The following is a 22,511-nucleotide window of genomic DNA, read 5'->3' on the forward strand; positions in this document are numbered from 1 at the left end:
CTTTGTAGACCAGGCTGGCTTGGAACTCAGAGACCCACCTGTCTCTGCCTCCTGAGTATTGAGATTAAAGGTGTGCACCACCACTGCCGGGTGTGTCTTTCTTTCTTAATAAATGGTCTCTCTTTCTACTGCTCTCCATGTGACCCTGGCTAAATTATTTGTTCTGCCATCAAAGAACCTGGCTATCCCAACAGGTGCTCTGTAGACCCAAATCCACACCTGCAAACACTTGAGCATCCTCAAACCAGATGCTAAATAGATCCAAACTAGTTTGGGACACACTTTGTGCACGAGGTGTGTACACCGGTGCCCTGGGCGGACAGAAAAGGACATAGGATGCCTGGAGCTGGCGTTAATGATGGTTGCAAGCTGCGTGATGTGAGTACTGGGAACCTAACTCGGAACTTCGGAAAGGGCAATAATTGAATTCCCTCTCTAGACTTGTATAATTTTTTTATTGTGTGTGTGTGTGTACCTATGTGGAGGTCAGACGACAGTTTGTAGGAGTCAGTTCTTGCCGTCTCCCACACGGATCCAGGGATTAAACTCACATTGCCAACTGGGTGGCAGGTGCCTTTCCCTGCTGGGCTATCTTACTACCCGTCTTACTTTTGACTGGTCTCATGTAGCTGAGGCTGGAACTTCCTATGTAGCCAAGGATGACATTGAATTTTTGAGCCTCTTGCCTCTGCCTTCGGAGTGCTGGGATTATGGGCACATGCCATCAAGTTGCCCCAGGTTTATGCGGTACTGGGGATGGAAGCCAGGGCTCCCTGCATGCTTAGACAAGCACCATGAGAAATGAGCCGCACCCCCAGCCCTGGTTCCTTCTTTTCAACTTGCTGAGTTTCACAGGAAAACTATCTCACTTGAATTTCCCCCTACCCGGTGCCTCCAAACCACAAATTCCTCATTCCCACTCTGGTTTACTCTAATAAGAAGTAGGCTGATCCCTTAATCCCTGTTTAAAAGGCCGGTGTTTATTGATGCTGTAAAATCCGAAGGGATCCTAAATCTGTCTTTAGCCGAGCCCATGCATAAGACAAGTGTGGAACTCGGAATGGGGACAGCAGGGTCACAGTGTTTGGAGCATTCGCTGTCTGTCTGTCCCCCTGGTGTTTTCCACTGAAATCGTTCCCTTGAATACTGGGGATGGTAGCTCATTTGGTAAAGTACTTGAGTTACAAGCACAAGGATCTAAGTTGATTCCTTGAATCCACATGAAACACACACATACCACCACCACCACCACCACCAACAACAACAACAACAACAAGACAAAACAGATGTTGTGGTTCCTGCTTGTGATCCATGCAGCAGAAGTGGGGGGCATCCCTAGGGGTTTCTGGCATTTGTAATGAGCTCAGGACCAAAGAGAGACCCTGTCTCAAAAAACATAAGGTAGGGGTCGAGGACTGGAGAGATGGCTCAGCAGTTACCAGGGGACCCAAATTTGGTGGTTCCCATGTGGGGTGACTCACAGCCATCTCTAGCTCCAGGGGATCTGACATGTCTTCTGGCTTCTTCAGGCACTTCTCTCTCTCCCTCCCTTCTTCTTCTCTCTCTCTCTCTCTCTTTCGGGTGCACGCATGTGCGCGTGCGCACACACACACACACACACTCATACACACATTTTTTAAGGCAGAACAACAACAAAGATCAAACAAAGAAAACACAAGGCAGAAGCCAGGGATGATGGCCATATCATTAATCCCAGCACTTGGGCGACAGAGGGAAAGGCAGCAGATCTCTGTGAGTTGTAGGCCTTGGAAGAAGGAGTAGGGCCCTGTTTCCCCCACCCTTTACATCTAGCTGAGTTTGGCTGATCAGAGCAAGAAGTTAGAAGGGTGAAGGGTTGGAGTCCCATCCCCAAGCTCCCTTCCCTGACAGCCTGTTGTTCCTGCAGTGACTGACTTTCACCTCAGCTCGGCGGCGAGTGGCAGGTCATGCCTCTTCCCAGACTCAAGTCCTGGCTGGTTCTAGGGCAACCTCCTCCCCTCCCTTGTCTCTTTGGGTCAAAAGATAGAAACAGAAGCCTGGATAAACGGCTCAGTGGTTTGGACCACGGTGTTGTTCATGCAGAGAATCTGGGTTCAATACTCAGCACCCACATGGCAGCTCACAACCATCTGCAACTAATTCCATGGGATCCAATGCCCTCTTCTGGCCTCTGTGGGAACACACATACATTCAAGCAAAACACTCACCCATTTAAAATACTCTAAAGCGAATTTTTACAAAGAGCTAGGACTAGCTTTCGCTACTCCCTGGTTCGTGTGTGTGCGTGTGTGTGTGTGTGTATACGTGGGTGAAGAGCAGAGGACAATCTCAGTGTCCTTCCTCAGGCACAGTCCACATTTTGAGACAGGGCCTTTCATTGGCCTGGAACTCACTAAGCAACTGGGCTAGCTGGCAGACTACCCTGATCCACCTGCCTCTGCATCCTCCAGGCTGGATGACAGCTGCGTTCCACCCCACCTGGGTTTTTACGTGGGTTCAAGGGATTGAACTCTGCTTCTCATGCTTGCGAGGCAAGTCTCCTACCAACTGAGGCCTTTCCCCGGCCCCAGTTTCTTTCCTTCTATGACTCGGACAGATACTTCCCAACACATGGTGCCCGGACACACCTATGCATTCTTTCCCACCAGAGTGCAATTGATAGGCCACCTCCTTCTTATACAAATACAGTCTCAGGCTAATCCTTCCATCTCTCTACTGACATTCCTGCCCCATCACTGCCCTCTTCCCACATTCCCTTGGCACAAGCTTACCCGCAAGACTCTCTAAGAGGTAGAACTTTCTCCTCTTCTAGTCTAGATCCTCGTCAGCCATCCTGCCTTGTTTTATACCAACCTGGCATGGTATAGAGTCATTTGAAACGAGGGAACCGCAACTGAGAAAATGCCCCCATAAGATCCAAGTGTAGGACATTACTTAATTAGCAGTTGATGAGGGAGGACCCAGCTCACCGCGGGTGTTTCCATCCCTGGGTGTTCCCATCCTGGTTTCTATTAGAAAGCAGGCTGAGCAAGCTATGCGGAGCAAGCCAGTAAGCATCATTCCTCCATGGCCTCTGCATCAGCACCTGCCTCCAGGTTCCTGTCTCGGCTTCTTTCAGTGATGGGTTATGGTGTGGAAGTGTGGGCCAAATAAACCCCTTCCTCTCCAGCTTGTTTTTGGACTTGGTGTTTGATCACAGCAGTAGAAACCCTGACTAAGACGTTGGCCTACTGGTGGCATTGCTCCCTTCGTCCTTTCCCTTTCGTCTAGGCTGGGTAACTGGGCGCCCTCAATGCCAGTGTGGCACAGCAGAAGACCTCAGTGGCTCCCTGGCGCTGGTAAACTCTCACTCCCTCTTTTATGCCTCGAATGAATTTGAAAATTTACCCTAATTTTCTAATTTCAAAGAGATCGTTGGCAGTTTCAAATTACTCCTCTTTCAGTGAGGGCACAGTGGCCAAAGCAATTGCTGATCAAGTGTGCGCGTCACCAGAATTGGGATCCTATGCTAGGTAGTGTGGTGGCCTGCCCGCATATCCAGAGCAAACTGGCTAGTGCCCTAGTGTCTCAGGTAGGGTCTCAATTGCTGTGAAGAGACACCGTGACCACAGCAGCTCTTGTAAAGGAAAACATTTATTCATTTATTTAATGTTTTTTGAGACAAGGTTTCTCTGTAGCTTTGGAGACTGTCCTGGATCTAGCCCTTGTAGACCAGGCTGGCTTTGAACTCACAAAGATCCGCCTGCCTCTGCCTCCCGAGTGCTGGGATTAAAGGCATGCACCACCACCACCTAGAAAAGAAAACATTTTAATTGGGGTGGCTCACTTACAGTTCAGAGGTTTAGTCCATTATCATCATGTCAGGAAGCAGGGCAGCCTGCAGGCAGACATGGTGCTGGAGGAGGAGCTGAGAATTCTTACATCTTGACTCACAGACAACAGGAGTGGTCTGAGACACTGGGCCGTATCTTGAGCATATATGAGACCTCAAAGCCCACTTCCACAGTGACACACTTGCTCCAACAAGACCACACCTACTCCAACAAGGCCACACCTCCTAATAGTGCCACCACCGCACATAGCCATAAGCTCTGGGTTTCAGGAGACCCTACCTTGATGGATAAGATGCAAGATCGATAAGAGAATGATTACTGACATGAGGTTCAGGTCTCCATGTGCATGGGTGCACTCATGCACACAAACATACACATGGCCACTTTGGGAGGCTGGGGGATCCGTGGGTCGTGGACCTCAGATCTCCATGTGCACAGGTGCATGCACGTGTACACACACACACATGCACACACATACTGTCATACACACACAGTCTCACACACACACACAGCCACATACCTGCAAACAAACTTCTTTTCACTGTGGGAGGCTGGGGTTCTGTGGGTCATGGGCATACAGGTGTGTATGCTCGTAATCTTTTAATAGGCTGAGACAGGATCGCTGGGAGTTCAAGGCTAGCCTAGACTCTTAGTGAAACTCTGTTTTTGTTTGTTTAAGAATCCGGGCGGTGGTGGCGCATGCCTTTAATCCCAGCACTCGGGAGGCAGAGGCAGGCGGATCTCTGTGAGTTCGAGACCAGCCTGGTCTACAAGAGCTAGTTCCAGGACAGGCTCCAAAACCACAGAGAAACCCTGTCTCAAAAAAAAAAAAAAAAAAAGAATCCCACTGGTAGCCAAGCGGTGGTGGCGCACGCCTTTAATCCCAGCACTCAGGAGGCAGAGGCAGGCGGATCTCTGTGAGCTCGAGGCCAACCTGGTCTACAAGAGCTAGTTCCAGGACAGGTTCTAAAACTACAGTGAAACCCTGTCACAAAATAAATAAATAAATAAAATAAAGAAAGAAAAAAAGAAGTCGGGCGGTGGTGGCGCACGCCTTTAATCCCAGCACTTGGGAGGCAGAGGCAGGCGGATCTCTGTGAGTTCGAGACCAGCCTGGTCTACAAGAGCTAGTTCCAGGACAGGCTCCAAAGCCACAGAGAAACCCTGTCTCGAAAAACCAAAAAAAAAAAAAAAAAAAAGAATCCCACTGGTGAGATAGTTCAGTGGGTAAATTGCTACTAAGCCTGACCACCCTAGTCAGATCCCTGGGTCCCGTGCGGTAGAACACAGATTCCTATTTGCTTTCTGACCTCCACAGGTGCAGCATGAACACACCCACACACATACACAGGGTACACACAAATGCATGCATTAAACAAAAAAGGCAAGCATAGTGGTCCATGCCTATAATTCTAACTCTTGGGAAGAAGAGGCAAGAGGACCAGGGATTCAAAGGACTCGGTTACATAATGAGTATGATGCTGTCTTTAGTTAATTAAAGCATTGCTCAGTATGAGTGAGACCCGTTCTAGTGTGTGGAGATAGATGGATAGCATCACCAAACTGTTTAATGCTTAACGGTACCATTCGTTTTGTTAGTGGAGAACGTGCAACTCTTGTTTTCGTTTTTTTCGCTGAGGAGCACATGTGGGTGCCCTTGGCTGAAATCAGCGCAGGATGAGAGGGGTGGATCTGTGGGACTTTCTACCAACAGGTAAAGTGGAGATGAAGTCTGGAAAGCTCTGGAGAGGTCACAGTCCAGTACTTGGAGACCCGGGTCTGCATTCCGGAATGGGCAGACAATGGATGTGCCGGAAGGACGACCACACTGACGTGGAGTTTCCCCACGTGCCCGGTGAGAGCTGTGCAGCCAAGCTTCCCATGATCGATCTTGCTGGTCCATGCCTCGGAAACTCATTTGAGGAACGCGAGGTGGCGCCGGCCGGACCTCTGCTCTTAAAGCTCAAATACACCCAGCTGTCGAGGGTCCGGGAGGCGGTGCTTCGAAGTAGGGTGGAGTCTGCGAGGGCTGGTCCGGGCAGCCAGGTCCCGCCCCATGAAGATAACGAACAAGCCTTAAAACCAATCACGATGCTTTTGTGGTGCTGAAGAGGATGAGAAGGTGGAGCGACGGATGTAGGGTGGAACTAGAGAGGGAAGATTCGGGCTTGCCAGGTCCAGCCCCGCTGCGATGACAGACAATTCTGCAGACCAATCACAGTGTATCTACAGCTTTCAGGGGCCCGGGAGGTGATGCACCAGGTAGGGGGCGGAGCCTTGGAGGGCAGGTTGGGACAGCCGCCCATCAGGTCCCGCCCACTAATAATAATGGACAAACTTTTAAACCAATCATAACGTGCTAACCGCCCTGAGGCGGGCCAGCCGGGAGAAGTGAGCGGAGCACCTCCCAAGTGGGAGGAGGCGTGTGGGGGAAAGCCTCTTGGAGAGATGGGGTGGGTCCTGAGGGAGATGGACAGCTCTACCAACCAATGGAAGATGAAATCTGTCCCCGTTAGCGCCGGATCCCCGCGGGTAGGGCGGGGCGGGAGGCGCCGCGGGGATCCCGGGGCTGCCGAGGGCCCCTGAGTCTGTTCACCCTGGGAACATGGACCGAATGGCCAGCTCCATGAAGCAGGTACCCAACCCGCTGCCCAAAGTATTGAGCCGGCGTGGGATTGGTGCTGGGATGGAGGCTGCGGAGCGCGAGAGCTTCGAACGGACTCAGGTGAGGCTCGAGAACCCTGGGGCATACCTGGGGCACCCGGAGTGGTGCAGAGTGCTGGAGAAGCTTAGAAGGGAGTGAGGGTCTTGCAGGCCCGGGAGGGGATTAGGTAAGGTGGCCGCAGTCAGAATCTTCTTGGGGTGCAGAACTAGGCGGGTCCCAGGGAGGTCTGGGACCTGGGGCATCCCTACTGGCCTGGGGACCAGGGTGCACTCCGCGGATCTGCAGATCCCTGAGGCTGAGCGGACGGGACTCGGTGAGCATCATCAGGGGTCACAAGGGAGGCCAAAGGGAGACGCGTGGAAAGGGGACGGATGAAAGGAGTGCCCCTGGGTAAGGGTCTTGGCAGACACTTGGAATTTGCAACTGTGGGGACGCCGGTCTGGGGGTGTGAAAGGTACTCTTGATCGCTTCATGTTCCTATGGACTTCTCCCTCCACTCCTCAGCATCCCGTTCAACGGTGCCTCAAACTTGGCTCTGAGCAGCCCCAGCTGTTGGCCTCAGAGGCCGGGCCGAAGGGGTCTGATGAGATGGAATGTAGGAAATTGACCCGGGGGACTGGAGGAATGGGGCGGCGTGCAGTCTGGGACAGGAATTGAGGCGCTTGAACTGTCAGACCCTGGCGTGTCGGGGATAAGCTGTCCAGTGAGACCCAGAATCCTGATTTGAGGTTTTGTTTTCGCCCTCCAAAATATGCCTGACTGCTAATAAGCAGACCGCCTTATTTGTCTGGTTTGACCAGGGCAGATGGCCAAAATTCCACCGTGGTTATCAACAAAACCACTAGACGCTTTTACCTCGAGCTTTTATGCTTGCTGTATTGATTGGACTGAATCAAGCTGGGAGGCACGAAGTGTAGCCGGTTCATCTGTATGTAAAATCCATTTCTGAGAATACAACCCTTAGGATCCCGCTGCCGAAGTTGTGCGGGTAGACAGATTCCCTTGTTCTTCTCTGGCTCTTGGAGTTCTATTTTAAAGGTCCAGATGACTTCTGGCAAAGGCTGGTCCCCTGTCGTGTTCTGCAAGTAGGAAAGATCGAAGAGATAGGGAGGGCCTGTGTGTGCTATAAATGGATTGTGCAAGAAAGAAAGCCAGTTTAGCCCAGGGGACTTCAATCCACCTCCTGTTTCTGAGACCCTTGGATCCACTACGTGTGTCTGAGGGAAGGAAAGTAGGGTAGTTGAGGGGAAAGAGAAGCGGCCATTCACTTGCCTCTCAGGGTTCAACGGGGTTTGGAGTTTTTCCCTCAGATCTTCTGAACTGACCCCTTTTTTTAAAAAAAAGGAAAAGGAAAGAAAAAAATTTGTTTTTAGCCTTGGGTGTTCTTGCAAAAAAAAAAAGTTTTCATATTTTCTCCCTCACCTCCTTTTTTTTTTTTTTAATGAAAGAAGAAAAGAGAGTGGAGCTATTTTATACCATCCGTTCCTTTGAGAACCTCAGATAACTCAAAACTGGAGCGATAAGTAGACTTAGGTTTTCAGCTTAGGACTTGGGGAGCTGGCTCTGTGGGGGTAAAGGCTCCTGCTGACTAGTCTAGCCACCTGAGTTTCATCCCAGGAAGAGAACCAACCTCACACACACACACACACACACATCTAAAATTCATTCGAATTCTTTAAAAAGTTTGAACTTAACATGATAGAAATGTCAGCCTTTGAATGTTTCCAGCCACGACTAACATTTTCCCTAGCTCTCCAGGGAACACCCAACCTGGGGAGTGGGGAGTGGTAGGCCAGCGTCTCATTTTGCCTTCTGCAGAACACTTGTAGTTAGCCAGATTTTATGTGTGTTTGTGTGTGCCCATGGCGGGTCACGCGAGCGTGTGTGTGTTGAGGCAGACTACAGCAAGAGTTGTTGAAACTTTTTTTTTTTTTGAATCAGGATCTTACTATGTAGCTCTGACTGTCCTACAACTCACTAAGCGCTAGGTAGACCAGGCTGGCCTTGAACTTTCGTCAGCCTCCCTGCCTTTGCTTCCTTAGTGCTGGGATTACCGGAGTGAGCTCCCACAATCCAACTCAGTTGTTGAAACTCTTCTGAGCTGGCAGACAGGGTGAGACACTCAGGAGGCAGAAGCAAGAGGATCCTTGCAAGGCTGAACCAGTGTGGTCTAAATAGCAGCTTCCAGACTAACTGTGGCTATATATAGTGAGACCCTATCTCAAAAAGAATTTCAATAACGCAAAACCAAAAACATTGATTGGTATCTTAAGGGACCAAAGACCAAGAAAATCGGCAAAGGTATTATAATAATAATTGTAGCTAATTATTATGTTTGGAGGGCCTCTAAATACAGTACTTTATTTGCTATCTTTAATCTTCACAAGGACTGCTGGCGTGGTTAGCAGCCCCATTTGCTCAGAGGAAATTGAAGCCTGCTGAGGTTAAATAGCTTGCTGGGTACCACAGGTGGAAGTGGTCCCAACTTTTAACCACTGCCTTGCGCGCGCTCTCAGTCCTAGGCAGATTCGGAAGACATCTGAGTTCTGTTCATTTCTTTTTGTTTTGAGACAGGGTTCAGCTAGTCTCAGGCTAGCGATGAGGAATTCCTGATCTTCCTGCCTCCACCTCCGAGTGCTGGCGTTGCAGGAGTGCCCCACCATGGCTGGTTTTATACAGTGCCAGGGATGGAACCCAGAGCTTCAGGCATGCTAGGCAAGCTCTTTCTACCTACTGAGCCACATCCCTGGCCCTAGGAGACGGTTCAGTTTTGTGGCCAAGCATAGGGTGATTTGATGTATGGGACTGTGCGCCCTCAGGTAAGCAGTCTAATTTTCCTAATCCTCAATTCTCTACCTGGAAAATAAAGATAATGCAGGGCTGGGGAGAGGGCTCAGGGAATATGATGCTTGGTGTACAAGCATGAGGACCTGAGTTCACATCCTCGGAACCCACATCCAAACAAAGCAAAACAGGGCAGTGCCCGTTTTAGCCAAGTTAGTGAGATTCAAGTTCAGTGAACTGTCTCAAAAATAAATAAATAAATAAATAAATAAATAAATAAATAAGGTAGCAGGCAATAAATGAAAACACCCAATGTAGACCTCTGACCTCTACATGTGTGCACATACAGGAACATGCATCTGCACACGTAAGTATGCAATACACATATACAAAATAAACATAAGCTTTAACTTTGCAGGTTTATGGTGTGGGATGCATTAAATAATAAGCGTGAAGGTATTTTGTAAATTATGGGGCACTGTCCCAGGAGCAGCCACTTCCAGGAAGTCTGTCCTCCGTAACTGTCAGCACTGTTTCAAAATGTCACACGGCCACTGTCCCTTCCAGTGGCCCAGCCAGTGCTGTACCCCATTGTCACCAACTGTCCATTCAGCTCAGCACAAGTGTCAGTCAGATGTTAGGGACAAGAATAGTAGTTTATTTTTTGACTTTTTAAATTTTAACTTAATTTTTACTTACTGAGTCAATTCTGTATTTACTAGGACTCCATGTGCAAGAGGGAGGAAGCCTGGGAATGTGGCTCCATGGTATCTACACAAGTGTGAGGACCCAAGTTCAGATCCCCAGAACCCATGTAAAGCTGGGCACGCTAACACACATCTGTAGTCCCAGTGACTTTACAGCAATATGGGGGTGGGATCAGGAGACTCCCTGGACACTCACAGGCCAAGTAGTTTGGAGTATGTCGTGACACACAACGAGAAATTATGTCTCAAGTATGCTGGAAATTGACTGGCACCTGAGGTCATTTTTATGGCCTCCACATGTGTAGCATGGCACACACACGCATGCACACACACACACACTTGTAGAGCCAGGCTGGCCTCAGGTTTGTAGTTTTTCTACGTCAGCCTCCCAAGTAACTGGGTTAATGGGCTTCACACCCTGATACTCTAGTATTGTTTTTTCTTCCTTCCTTCTTTCCTTTCTTTCTTTTTGAGGAAGGGTCTTATATAGCCCAGGACAGCCTCGCTTGTGCCCAAGGATGACCTTAGACTCCTGATCCTCCTGCCTCCACCTCCTGTGCTAGCCTCTAGGTGTGCTCTAGTCCACTTAGCTTTAGTGTTACTTTTGTGAACGAGAATGCAAACTATATATAATTATCATGAAATACGTAATTAAAAATTTTTAATTAAAATTATTTGTTTGTGTGTGCGCGCGGGCATACATCCTCTCACGCTCTCCATGCATGCACATGAGGAGAGAGGAGGACGTCGGGCGGTCTCTCACAGAACCCGGAGCCATGCTGCAAGCTCTAGCCTCCTGTCTGTCAACCACCTCCAGCACTGGGCTTACAGTGGGTGTGGCCATACCCAACTTTGTTTTAAACGTGGGTGCTTTGGGATTTGAACTCAGCTCCTTCTACTTGTGCAGGAAGTGTTCTTACCCACTGAGCTGTCTCCCCAGACCTGTGCTTTTTAGAAGAAATTATTCTACGTAGGATCCGAAAAGCAGTTCTTCCCTTCCCAAAAGCTACCATGGCACCGAGGAGGATTCAGCTCCCTAGAAAGCTACAAGTGCAAGGACATGGTTTGGTCCGTGACACTGAGAAGGGGGCAGGACTGCAGTGATGATACCTAGTTTGGGGAGCACTTTACAGTTTATAATGAGTGATAATGAATGACTTCAGCCTTCGGAGAGCGTGTCAGCTTGTTTTGCTCAGCCAGTGCTGATGTGTGAATGAAAGATCGAGCCCGGACTTCAGGCTCCCTGCGTCAGGCCCAGCACACCGCGATGCCCTCCACGCGGATGTTTCTGGAAGGAGTCGGGGGTTACCAGCCGAGTGAAGGAAATAGCTTTACCTGCATTTTTATTTGCCTTTATTTATTCATTCTGTGTGTCTGTGTATGTATAGGTGTGGGGGACGTTGCCCGTGGAGGTCAGAGGACAACTGGCAGGAGTTGTTTCTGGCCTCCCACCGTGGGTCCTGGGGTTCGAACTCAGGTTGTCAAGTTCATCAGCAGGTGCTCCCCAGGTCTAGTTCATGAGACAGGGTCGTCCTATATAGATCTCTTTGAATATGCGATCCTCCAGCCTCAGCCACTGGAGGGATTAAAGCATACCCACCCTGTTTGGCCCCTGCCTGTATTTACTGATCCCAAGCAGGCTTTTCTCTGTGGGCTGTTTATTCTTTTACCATTACTTTGGGGAGCACATACCATGATGTGGACACAGAGACAAGTAAGATCTAGATGGGCCCCGGAGGAGCTCTGAGTCAGCTGGGAGGCAGGGCTCTGTTGTGGTCAGAGGACCAAAGCGGCAGACCTTCAAGGGTGTTAAAACCAAAGGCAGGAAAGCTGAAGGTGTAGCTCAGTCATAGAGTGCTTGCTCAGAATAACCCTGTGAGGGGCTGGGGCGTGGCTCACGGTATCAGGAGGAACGTGGTCCGTCGTGGCAGGGAAGGCGCGGAGCAGGAGGCAATGTGACACCCACAGTCAGGAAGCAGCGAGAGATGGATGCTGGTGCTCAGTTGGATTTCTCTTTTTTATTAAGGACCCCAGTCCATAGGATGGTAATGCCCATATTTAGGGTGGATCTGCCCACTGCCCACTCCCACCTAGACACTCCCTTGTGTGTGTGCTCAGATTTGTCTCCTAGGTGACAGTAGACCCTCTCTGTTAACCATCCTCGTCCCAGCCTGCTTGCTGTCTTCCTCCCCCTAATCTTTGGGGGATGCTGTCCTCACCCCACTTCTCTTTTATAACTGTCTACTTCCTCTCTGGAATCTCTCACCTCCACCTGACAGTTTCTGTCCTCACCACGATATCACCTCTCTACATCTCCTTCCTGACTTCCTGTTCTGTGGGAACGTCTCTCTCGAGTCATCTATACCCATCTCCATGCCCTGTGTCCCGGCCATTGGTCCCTTGTGCCCCTGGCCCAACCTCTTTCCTCCCTCTTGCCTACGCTGAGTGTGTCCTGTTGTCTCTACTCTGTTATGTTTCAGTTCCTGGAGTGCCCGCCCTCCATACCTTTACATTTCTTTCTTTTTCTCCCTTCCCCTCCTCTCTCCCTTTTCTTTCTTTACTGGTCATTTTTCTCAGGAGCCTTTGCTAGGGCCTGAGCTATAGCTTAGTTGATATACTGCTTGCCTAGCGCAAAGCCCTGGATTTCATAGACCAGGCTGTGAGTGTGTGTCTTTAATCCTAGCACTCGGGAAGTGAAGGCAGAAGGATCAGGAGTTCAAGGCTGGGGCTGGAGAGTGGCTAAGAGTGCATGCCGCTCTCGCAGAGGCTCCAAGTTCAGTTCCCGGCACCCCCATTAAACTCCAGCTCCAGAGGACTGGACAACCTCTGAAGTCCTCCACGGGCATCTTCACACACATGCACACACATGCACACACATAATCAAAGTTAGTAAAGCAGGCTGGATGGCTCAGTGATGAAGTGTGCGTGAAGCTACCGAAGAGGGCCCAGGCACACATCCCATCAGTCGCATTTGGTGCCTACAGGCACCTGTAACTCCCAATTTCAGGGAATCCAACACACTCTCTGACTCCCAAAGGCACCTGCATGCACATGGTGGTGCACATATATACGCTCAGAAATGAATCTTTAAAAGAAAAAATTCCAGGGGCTGGAGAGATGGCTCAGTGGTTAAGAGCACTGGCTGCTCTTCCAGACGACCAGGGTTCAATTCCCAGCACCCACAGTCTGGCAGTTCACAACTGTCTGTAACTCCAGTACCAGGGGATCCAACACCCTCATATAGATATACATGTGGGCAAAACAGCAATGCACAAAAAAATACAAATAAATAAATTATAAAAAATTAAAAAAATTTAAAAAGCCAGGTGTGGTGATGTACACCTTTAATCTCATCACTGAGGAAGCAAAGGCAGGTGGATCTCTATGAATTTGACATCAGCCTGGTCTACATATGGAGTTCCAGGCCAGCCGAGGCTACATAGTGAGACTGGGTTTCAAAAAACAAACTAAAAGTTTCATCCCCAGATTCTGTGTGGTATGATACCACCAGGGTATTTGGCCTTGTGTAACTCAAACATACCGGGCTTCTCTTGTGGTCTGGTTGTACATGGGTCATATATTCCGGGGAATCTGGGATGCTGTAGTGAGTAATCACATTTATACAAGTTCACATCCTGGCTTCCTGTGTCCATAGCTCCCTCTTGGACATGGTTGTGAGTCTCATTGTCCATCGGGCGACCCTTGGTGCTGGGTGCCCGTTGGCCAGACGTAAACAAAGAGCCGGAGAAACGAGAAGTGGTGGTCTGTATCTGTACTCCCAGGTACTTAGGAAGTTGAAGCGGGAGGATTGAATGAAGCCAGGAGCTGAGGGCCAACATGGGCAACGTTCTGAGACCCTACCTAAAAACAAAAATGCTAAAACAAAACCAAGTATGATGTTCTCATTGCTGCAATCAAATACTTGAACAAAGCAACTGAAGGGAGGAAGAGCTTGTTTCGGCCCATAGTTCATCATGGTGGGAAGTCATGGCAGCAGAGGCATGGGGCGGCTGGTCACACGGCACCCACCGTCAGGAAGCAGAGAGACGTGGACGCCGGTGCTCAGCTCACTTTCTCATTTTGTATTCAGTCCGGGACCCCAGCCTAGGGAATAGTATTGCCCACATTCAGGCTGGGTCTCTCTTCTGCTCAGATAAACTCTCTGGAAATACAGAGGGGCTGGAGGGATGGCTCAGTGGTTAGGAGCACTGGCTGCTCTTCTAGAGGACCCAATGTAGTTCCCAGCACCCATATGGCAGCTCACAGCTGTCTGTAACTCCAGTTCCAGGGGCGTCTGATACCTTCATGCTCATAAAATAAGATTAGATAAATAAATAAATACATAAAACCCACTCACATAAACACACCCACAGGCATGTCCTGGCTTGTTCTAAAACCTTAAGCTCTACTGACTGAGCCACTTTGCCTAGATGGTTATAAATACCAAGGCGACAGAGATTGCTTTTACGGAGGACCGCAGTTTGGTCACTAGCGCACACAGCCTTCTGTGACTCCAGCTCCAGGGATCTAATGACCTCTCCTGATGTCTTCGGACATTGTACTTACATCTCGCATACAGAGATGCACAAACATACACATACTAAAAGTCTCATATCTCGCACACAGATGCGCACAAGTATACACATACTAAAACTCAAAATCTTAAAAAAAGATTCACTGTTAGACCCGGTGTCATAGCGTAGACTTACGATCCCAGCTGCTCAGGAGACTGAGTTTTGGACTTAAGAGATACAGGCATATATGGTGCTGATCTTATTCATATAGTGTGTGTGTGTGTGTGTGTGTGTGTGTGTGTGTGTGTGTGTGTCAGAGGACAGCTTATGGGAACCAGTTCTTTCCTCCCACCACAGGTGTCCTGAGGGCTGAACTCGGGTTGTCAGGTACGTTCTCCTGATGAGCCGTCTTGCTGGCCCTCCACACTGATACATTTCTAGCAATCTTTAAATTGCTCTGTTGGATGCTTCTCTGGGGAATAGGGAGCAGCGATTAGAGGCGTGGGGCTCTCAGAACCTTGGGATCGCATTTAGGAAACAATGGGAACAATTTTGCAGATTCCCTGGTCCTCTTAGACACCCCCAAAGGTTCCTTACTTGGCCCATCTTCAAGGCAGTGAGTGATCAGGGCTGCATTGTGTACCTGGGTCGTTGGCTTGCATATTCTACTCCCTTAGGTGCAGTGTGGAGGAGATGCGGGTGTGGCAAAGCCAGCCCGGTGCAGTGGGCCCGTGGCCAGTCCCTCTGCCGCTGCTTCCAGAAGCTCTGAGGGCCTGGACTGTTGCCCACCTAGCAAAGGGAATTTGTCAGTCCCACCTCCCGACGGGGTGGAGGCTGCTTCCTGTTTTCCTGCCCGGGAGGCAGGGAGGAACCCTATTCCAAGCCCTGGGCAGTGCAGTCTGATACTGATGCAGGGAGACGGAGGCGGTGCGGTTAAGACGGCTGGAGAGAGAGGCCTGTAGTTCTTGGATGAACTCACAACCGCTACCACAGTTAATGCGATGGTGAGACAGTTCAGGAAGCCAGTGTGCTCCGTTCAGGTTGCCAGCACCGCCTGTGAGCCAATGACGGCTCATTGCATCCCAGGCCGCTTTTACGTAGACCCTCTTTTGGTGCCCCCACGCTCACTAAGGTCGCATCGCATCCTCCATGGTTGTGACCATTTTCCCAGTACAGACACTGAGACTCAGAGAGGTTAAGTGATTTTCCTGAGAGTGTACAGGAAAGCTTCGAGCTTGGCACAGGTCTGATCACAGATGTCTGACACCTCACGCTGCCCAGGTGTGTGTGTGGGGGGGGTGGATATTAACATGGTCAACACCATACCTGTCTTTACTTTTTCCAAAATAATTAATTTACACATTTGAATATGTACATGTGTGTGTTCCTACCTCCTAACAAAGGTTTCAGGATCTAACTGGGGTCATTAGGTGTGCCAGCAATCGCCTTCCACTGAGCCATCTCCCTGCCCCACTCCTAACCCCTTTTAAAATCTCCTTTTAAAGCTGAAGTCTTGTCTGTGGCTAGTAACCAAAAAAAAAAAAAAAAGAAGATACACAGATTAGATTTTCCCAATATTTTCCAAATGACATACTTGGATGTCTTAAATTCCTTCCAGGAAAAAAAGAAGGCACACATGCACCCTCCTAGGATATAAATTCATCTAGAGACCATGGCGTTAACTGTCAAATTGACAGCCTCTAGACACACCTAGGAGAGGGGCCTCCGGGCGTGCCTGTGAGAGAGGAGAGAGAGTATCCAGATTATGGGCAGCCTCTGAGAAGGATTTAATCGCATCAGTGGATCTAGGAAGACCCGTAGTAAGGGAGTCTGGCCGTGTAAAATGGAGACGGTGAACTGAGCGCCAGCATTCGTGCGTGCGTTAGCTCTCTGCCCTTGAGTGGGGTTTAAGTTCTCTCTCCACTGTGCCATCCCTCCCCGATGGCGCTGAGGGCCACAATGAGCCTTCTTCCCTCAGGTCGCTTGGTCAGAGTGTTTTATCCGCGTGGTGTGCGCCTGAGTTCCAGCCACTCAGGACGTGGAGTGGAGGCAGGAAGATGACGGTTCAGACCCCTGCGCTCAAGGCGCTCAAGGCCAACGTCGTCGTGAGGAGGGGAGGGGGCAGAGAGACACTAAGCATGCCAGTGTCAGGGAGGCTAAAACAGGGCGGTGTGAGACGAGGGGTCACAGACCAGCCAGAGCAGCACAGCAGGGTTGCCACATTAATTAAAAAAAGTCAGACACAAGTTAGTATATTTTTATTATCTTATTGTTTTGAGACAGGCATTGCCTCAAACTTGTAATCCTTCCTCTGCCTCCTAATGACTGGGGTTCCAGGCAAAACAAAATCCACTGCTCAGGCGGTCAGCACGCAGGAAATCAGGAAGTGATCACAGCTAAGGGACAGCCGCCCTGTGGGGCAGGTGAGTGAGTGGGAACTCCAGCCAGTGGCCTGTGGTGGCCGTAGTGTTCCACGGAGTCTTCTGTATCTGTACCATTCTGCGTTTCTTTTTTTTTTTTTTTTTTTTTTTTTTTGGTTTTTCGAGACAGGGTTTCTCTGTGGTTTTGGAGCCTGTCCTGGAACTAGCTCTGTAGACCAGGCTGGTCTCGAATTCACAGAGATCTGCCTGCCTCTGCTTCCCGAGTGCTGGGATTAAGGCGTGCACCACCACTGCCCGGCCCATTCTGCATTTCTTTCTTTGTTTTGAGATGCAGACTGTTCTTGAGTTCCTTTTACCTTTTATCTTATGTGTGTGTTTGTGTGTGTGTGTACACGCACGTGTGCAAGTACAGCTGCCTAAATTGTCCAGAAGAGGGTACTGGATCACCCAGAGCTGCAGTTGCAGGCAGATGTGAGACAACCAAAGTGGCCGCTGGGAACTGGATTCAGGTCCTCTGAAAGACTGTTTTCTGCTCTTAACCACTGAGCCATCTCTCCAGCCCCATCTCTTCTTTGTCCATGTATGCACATGCTCCTGTGTATATGGGCATGGTGCTTATAAAAGTTGGACAGCCTTGAGCGTTCTTCCTCAGGCACCATCCGCCTTGTTGATTACATCGTGTGTGTGTGTGTGTGTGTGTGTGTACCATATATATATGTCGTGGCAAGTGTGAAGACGCAGAGGAAAACTTATGGGAGTTGGTTCTCTTTTTTTTCCCCAGATAGGTCCCAGGGACTGACCCTTCTATCATCAGGCTTGGCAGCAAGCACCTTTGCCTCCTGAGCCACTTTGCCTGCCCCTCCCCACCTTGCTTTTGGAGACAGGGTCTCTGACCAGGCCAGTGAGCCCCCGTAAGAGCCCCTCTGCCGGTCTCTGCCTCCCCAGCACTGGGATTACAAGCGTGTGCCACCACTCTTGGCCCTCTGTAACATGGACTCCAAGGGCTGAATTTGAGTCCTCATGCTTGCAAGACAAGCACTTGACTCGTTGAGCTATCTTCCTAACCCCGCCCTTGAATTCTCTGTTAGCCCAGGCTACCCTCAGACACGCTGTGTCCCCATGAACATAGGTCCTTCTTCAGCTGACTCTGACGTGCTGGAATTAAAGGTGTGTGTACCGCCACACACAGCTGTGTTTATGTTATTTTTCAATGTGCAAAAGATTTAAAAAAAGACAACTAAAAAGACAGTTCTTCAGGGAGCAGGCAGCTGTGTGCAGGGACTTGCCTTTTGTCTGTCCACACTTGCTCTACGTTCTGTCTCAAACCCAGCCTCCCCAAAGGCAATTCTCAAAGACAGCCATCCGGGAACAGAGCTGGTGACCTATGAGTCATCTACCTGTCTGCAGCTTCCTGGTACTGCAGTAGCTGGTAGCCAGGAAGTGGAGCCCCTCATTAACTCGCACTTTGCATGTGGTCCTGGGCTTCTGTTCATTCACGTCTTCTGTCTGCCTCCTATCGACATCTTGACGCTGGATGTTTCTCCTTTATCTTTTCAGTGTGGTGGCCCTGAGCTCTTAGCAGAGGGCTTTCACCACTTCAGCGACAGCATCGGGAAACGCGGATCGATCAGGTGGCAGCGTTTTCCAAAGGGGACGAGGGGAACCCAGAAGTGTCTAGAACAGTGGTTCTCGGCCTTCCCCATGCCGTGACCCTTTAATACAGTTCCCCATGTTGTGGTGACCCCCCCAACCATAAAACTATTTTCATTGCTACTTCGTAACTGTAATGTTGCTACTGTTACGAATTGTAATGTGAATACCTGTGTCTTCTAATAGTCTTGGTAGATGCTAGCGGAAGAGTCATTGGACCCCAGGGGTTGTGAGCCCCAGGTTGATAACCGCTGGTCTAAAGACCATGCAAGGCCTGGGGATGGGTTCATTAGCACAGATCTCAGGCGTGGCTCGTGTTCCAAAGAGGAGTACAGGTGGTAAGGACAGAGCTGTGGGTTAACCGTGGGTGAGCTGCTGGGAGCACCTGGGAGATGTCACCTGGGAATGCGCACACAGAATGACCTTGCTATGGGGTGCTTCAGTTTCTGGCTGGGCACCTTCCAGATAAACCCATCGTGGATCTTTCTGTCATTTTCATTATTGCATTTATTTACTTACCCATTTTTTTAAGTTTTATGTTTAGTTTTTAAGTGTGTGTGGGTGTGTGTACGTGCACATGCATGCACGCGTCCATGTACATATCACGCAGGTGCCCAAGGAGTCCAGAAGACGGCAGATTTCCTGGCTAGAGCTGGAGTTACAGGCAGTTTGTGAGTCACTAGATGTGGGAGACCGAGCACACTGTTTTTCCGAGACAGGGTTTCTCTGTGTAGCCCTGGCTGGCCTAGAACTCAGAGATTGGCCTGCCTCTGCCTCCCAGGTGCTGGGATTCTAGGCGTGGCCACCACCACTTTCTTAGCGGTGAGAGAGCTACGGTGCATGTGTAGCCTTCAGGAGACAAGCTTTAGGAGTCGGTGCTCGCCTTTCACCCTGCGGGCCCCACGGACCAAGCTCAGCTCACCATGCTTGGAAGCAAGCACCTTTACCCACTGAGCCATCTTGCCAGCCCACACAGTGTACATTTCTTAGGTGCACTGGCTTGGGCGTGAGCCGTGGTCCAGCTCCACAGTCACGTCTGGCTGAATTTGTGTGCTGTATACATCTGGTATTCTCTGGCTGTGTCATAACTGGGGCCATATTCCTTTTTTCCTTTGACTTTATCTGTTATTGTGCATGTGGGGGCAGGGTATGGTCACGTACATGCCATGGTACACGTGGCGTCTGAGGGCTGTTTTTAGGAACTGGTTCTCCCCTTCTATGGTGGGTCCTGAGGGTTGACTCAGCTTGTCAGGGTTTCACCCTCCAAGTCACCTTGCCAGCCCTGGGGCCGTATTCTTTTTGTCTCTCATCCAGTACCCAATGATGTTTGCATATCAGACAAGTGTTCTACTCTGAGCCATTCTCACTTTCTCAAAACCAAAAGTAAAAAGAGCCCTGAGGGTGTGGCTTGTTGGTAGAGCCCTAGCCCAGAGTCTCCCAGTGATGGGCTTAGGCCCTGAGTTAGTGGCAGAGGCCTTGCCACCTTACCTGGTAAGGAGCTTGTTGTAGAGCCCCTGCTTAGAATCCCCCAGTGAGGGGCTGGGGTGTGGCTCAGTGGTAGAGCCCCTGCCCAGAATCCCCCAGTGAGGGGCTGGGGTGTGGCTCAGTGGTAGAGCCCCTGCCTAGAATCCCCCAGTGAGGGGCTGGGGTGTGGCTCAGTGGTAGAGACCCTGCCTAGAATCCCCCAGTGAGGGGCTGGGGTGTGGCTCAGTGGTAGAGCACCTGTCTAGAATCCCCCAGTGAGGGGCTGGGGTGTGGCTCAGTGGTAGAGCACCTGCCTAGAATCCCCCAGTGAGGGGCTGGGGTATGGCTCAGAGGTAGAGGGTTTTCCTAACATGCATGCTATCCTGGGTCCTGTAACCACCAGCACCACACACACACATACACACACACACACACACACACACACACAGAGAGAGAGAGAGAGAGAGAGAGAGAGAGAGAGAGAGAGAGAGAGAAATATGAATAGTGTCTTATTTTTTTCCCAGTGAACCCAGTGTAACCACCCATCACAGGCAAAGAACCTTTCCTGAGCTTGTTTTGTTGTTGTTTGTTTGTTTTTAATTTGGGTTTTTCAAGACAGGCTTTCTCTGTGTAGCCCTCTCTGTCCAGGAACTCACTCTGTAGAGCAGGCTAGCCTTGAACTCACAGAGATTTGCCCCTTTCTCTGTGCCCTGAGTGCTGGGATTACAACCGCCCAGCCATAGATTCGTACAAGGACTGTAAAAAGGAAAGGAGGAAATGTAACTACATGATGGTTTTGTATACTGTCGAGCCTGTAACCACTTGTTAGTGACGGAAAATGAACAAGGCTGGGCCAGCAAGATGGTGTGAGTTCAGTCCCTGGGGCCCGCATGGTAGAAGGAGGGAACTGACTCCGAATGTTGTCCTCTGACGGCCACATCTGGCTCCACCCATACACAAATAAACGTGCTCTCAGGCAGGCCTCCCACTGACCCCTACCCCAACTTCACAGACAAACCACCTTGCTGGACCCCAGGGGACCCATGCTGTTTGATGTGTGCTTATTGTGGCCATAGATCAGACACTGGAATTCCAGTGCTGGCACCCGTCCCCAGAAGTTTATCCCGAAAGGACATGTTCTTCCCGCTGGCCACCGAGTTCTTTGATACAATTCCAGGTTGGAGGCTCGCAGATCTAATTTGCTTAGCATTTAAAGGGGGAAAAATATCTTTTAATGAAGCTGTGCTATTTTTAGAAAAGCGGGCGGGAAACCCCAGCGTCATGATAGAAATGGGATGGAATGTCTACAGAGAAGAAAGCCGGCGTGGAGACAGGAAGCAGATGAGGCATCAGAGAGAGAGAGAGACACCCCCCCCCCCGCCCAGGCATGTTCTGTTGTGTCCCTACATTTACCCAGGCTTGCTGGGGAGATCTGGAATGTTCTGGTGTTCCCGGGCTTAGCTACAGGGGAAGCAGGCTCTTTCAGAGTACTGAGTGAAGACTCAGGAAGCTGGAACCAGGGAGATGGCTCAGTGTGGTCAGGCACTCAGCTCCAAACCTCCACCTGGTCACCCAGAACCCATGTGGAGAAAAGAGAGTATCATACTCTAGAAGTTGTCCTCCGGCTTACATACATACATACATACATACATACATACATACATACACACATACATACACACATCATACACACACATAACACACAAACATATCATACACACTGCACACACACACATCACACATACACAAACACATACACCACACTCATATACCACACACACAGACATACAAATACCTCCCCACAAAGACATACAGCTACACACACACACCACACATACACACATACACCACACACATATACCACACACACAGACATACAGCCACACACACCACACATACACAAATACATACATCACATATACCACACACATAGAGACAGACAAACACACACAAACATACAGGCATACACACACACACAAACACATGTGCATGCGCCCGTAGAAAACTCCTGACCAGGACTCTTCAGAAGTGCTGAGGTCCTGAAAGACCGAGAGAGGCTAAAGAACTGTCAGGTGGGAGGACACTAATACACGGTGCTACCCGGTTAGCATCCTGGAACAGAAAGAGCACAGTAATGGACAGATGGCTGAATCGAAAGCAGTCAGTGTGCAGCTCACAGCTCAAAGGGCAGCTCGAAGGGCAGGCGCGGTCGGGCTGACTGATTGATCAGCAGTTACATAGGCGAGCTGGGGAGAGGGCGTGCAGGGACTCTTCTGAAGATCTACAGGGGTCTCGAACCCAAGTTTTCAGTGGAATAAACTGAATGGCATGATACTTTACCCAGTCCTCAGCACGGGCTGAGTGGACATGTGGTCCCTTCCCGCCGTGGACAGCGGAGACCCACATGATTAGAGGTGCCAGACAGGGTGGCATCTTCTCTGTCCTCTTCTCTTTTTCCCTGATCCTGCCTTCAGCAATGTTTCGCACTAGTTCACGATGTCTTGGAACTCCTG

The 22,511-nt window shown here is 50.0% G+C and overlaps 1 protein-coding gene across 1 annotated transcript in view; it reads left to right on the forward strand.

Moving 5' to 3' along the window:
* The first annotated feature begins 6,395 nt into the window (after positions 1-6,395).
* Positions 6,396-22,511, forward strand: part of Hip1 (huntingtin interacting protein 1) — a 118,331-nt gene continuing 102,215 nt past the window's right edge. Inside the window, exon 1 of the mRNA XM_057764122.1 lies at positions 6,396-6,558. Coding sequence (XP_057620105.1) covers positions 6,439-6,558 — 120 coding nt within the window. The 5' untranslated portion in view covers positions 6,396-6,438. The remainder of the gene's footprint in view (positions 6,559-22,511) is intronic.

Source organism: Chionomys nivalis, chromosome 3, assembly GCF_950005125.1.
Source record: "Chionomys nivalis chromosome 3, mChiNiv1.1, whole genome shotgun sequence".
NCBI lineage: Eukaryota > Metazoa > Chordata > Mammalia > Rodentia > Cricetidae > Chionomys > Chionomys nivalis.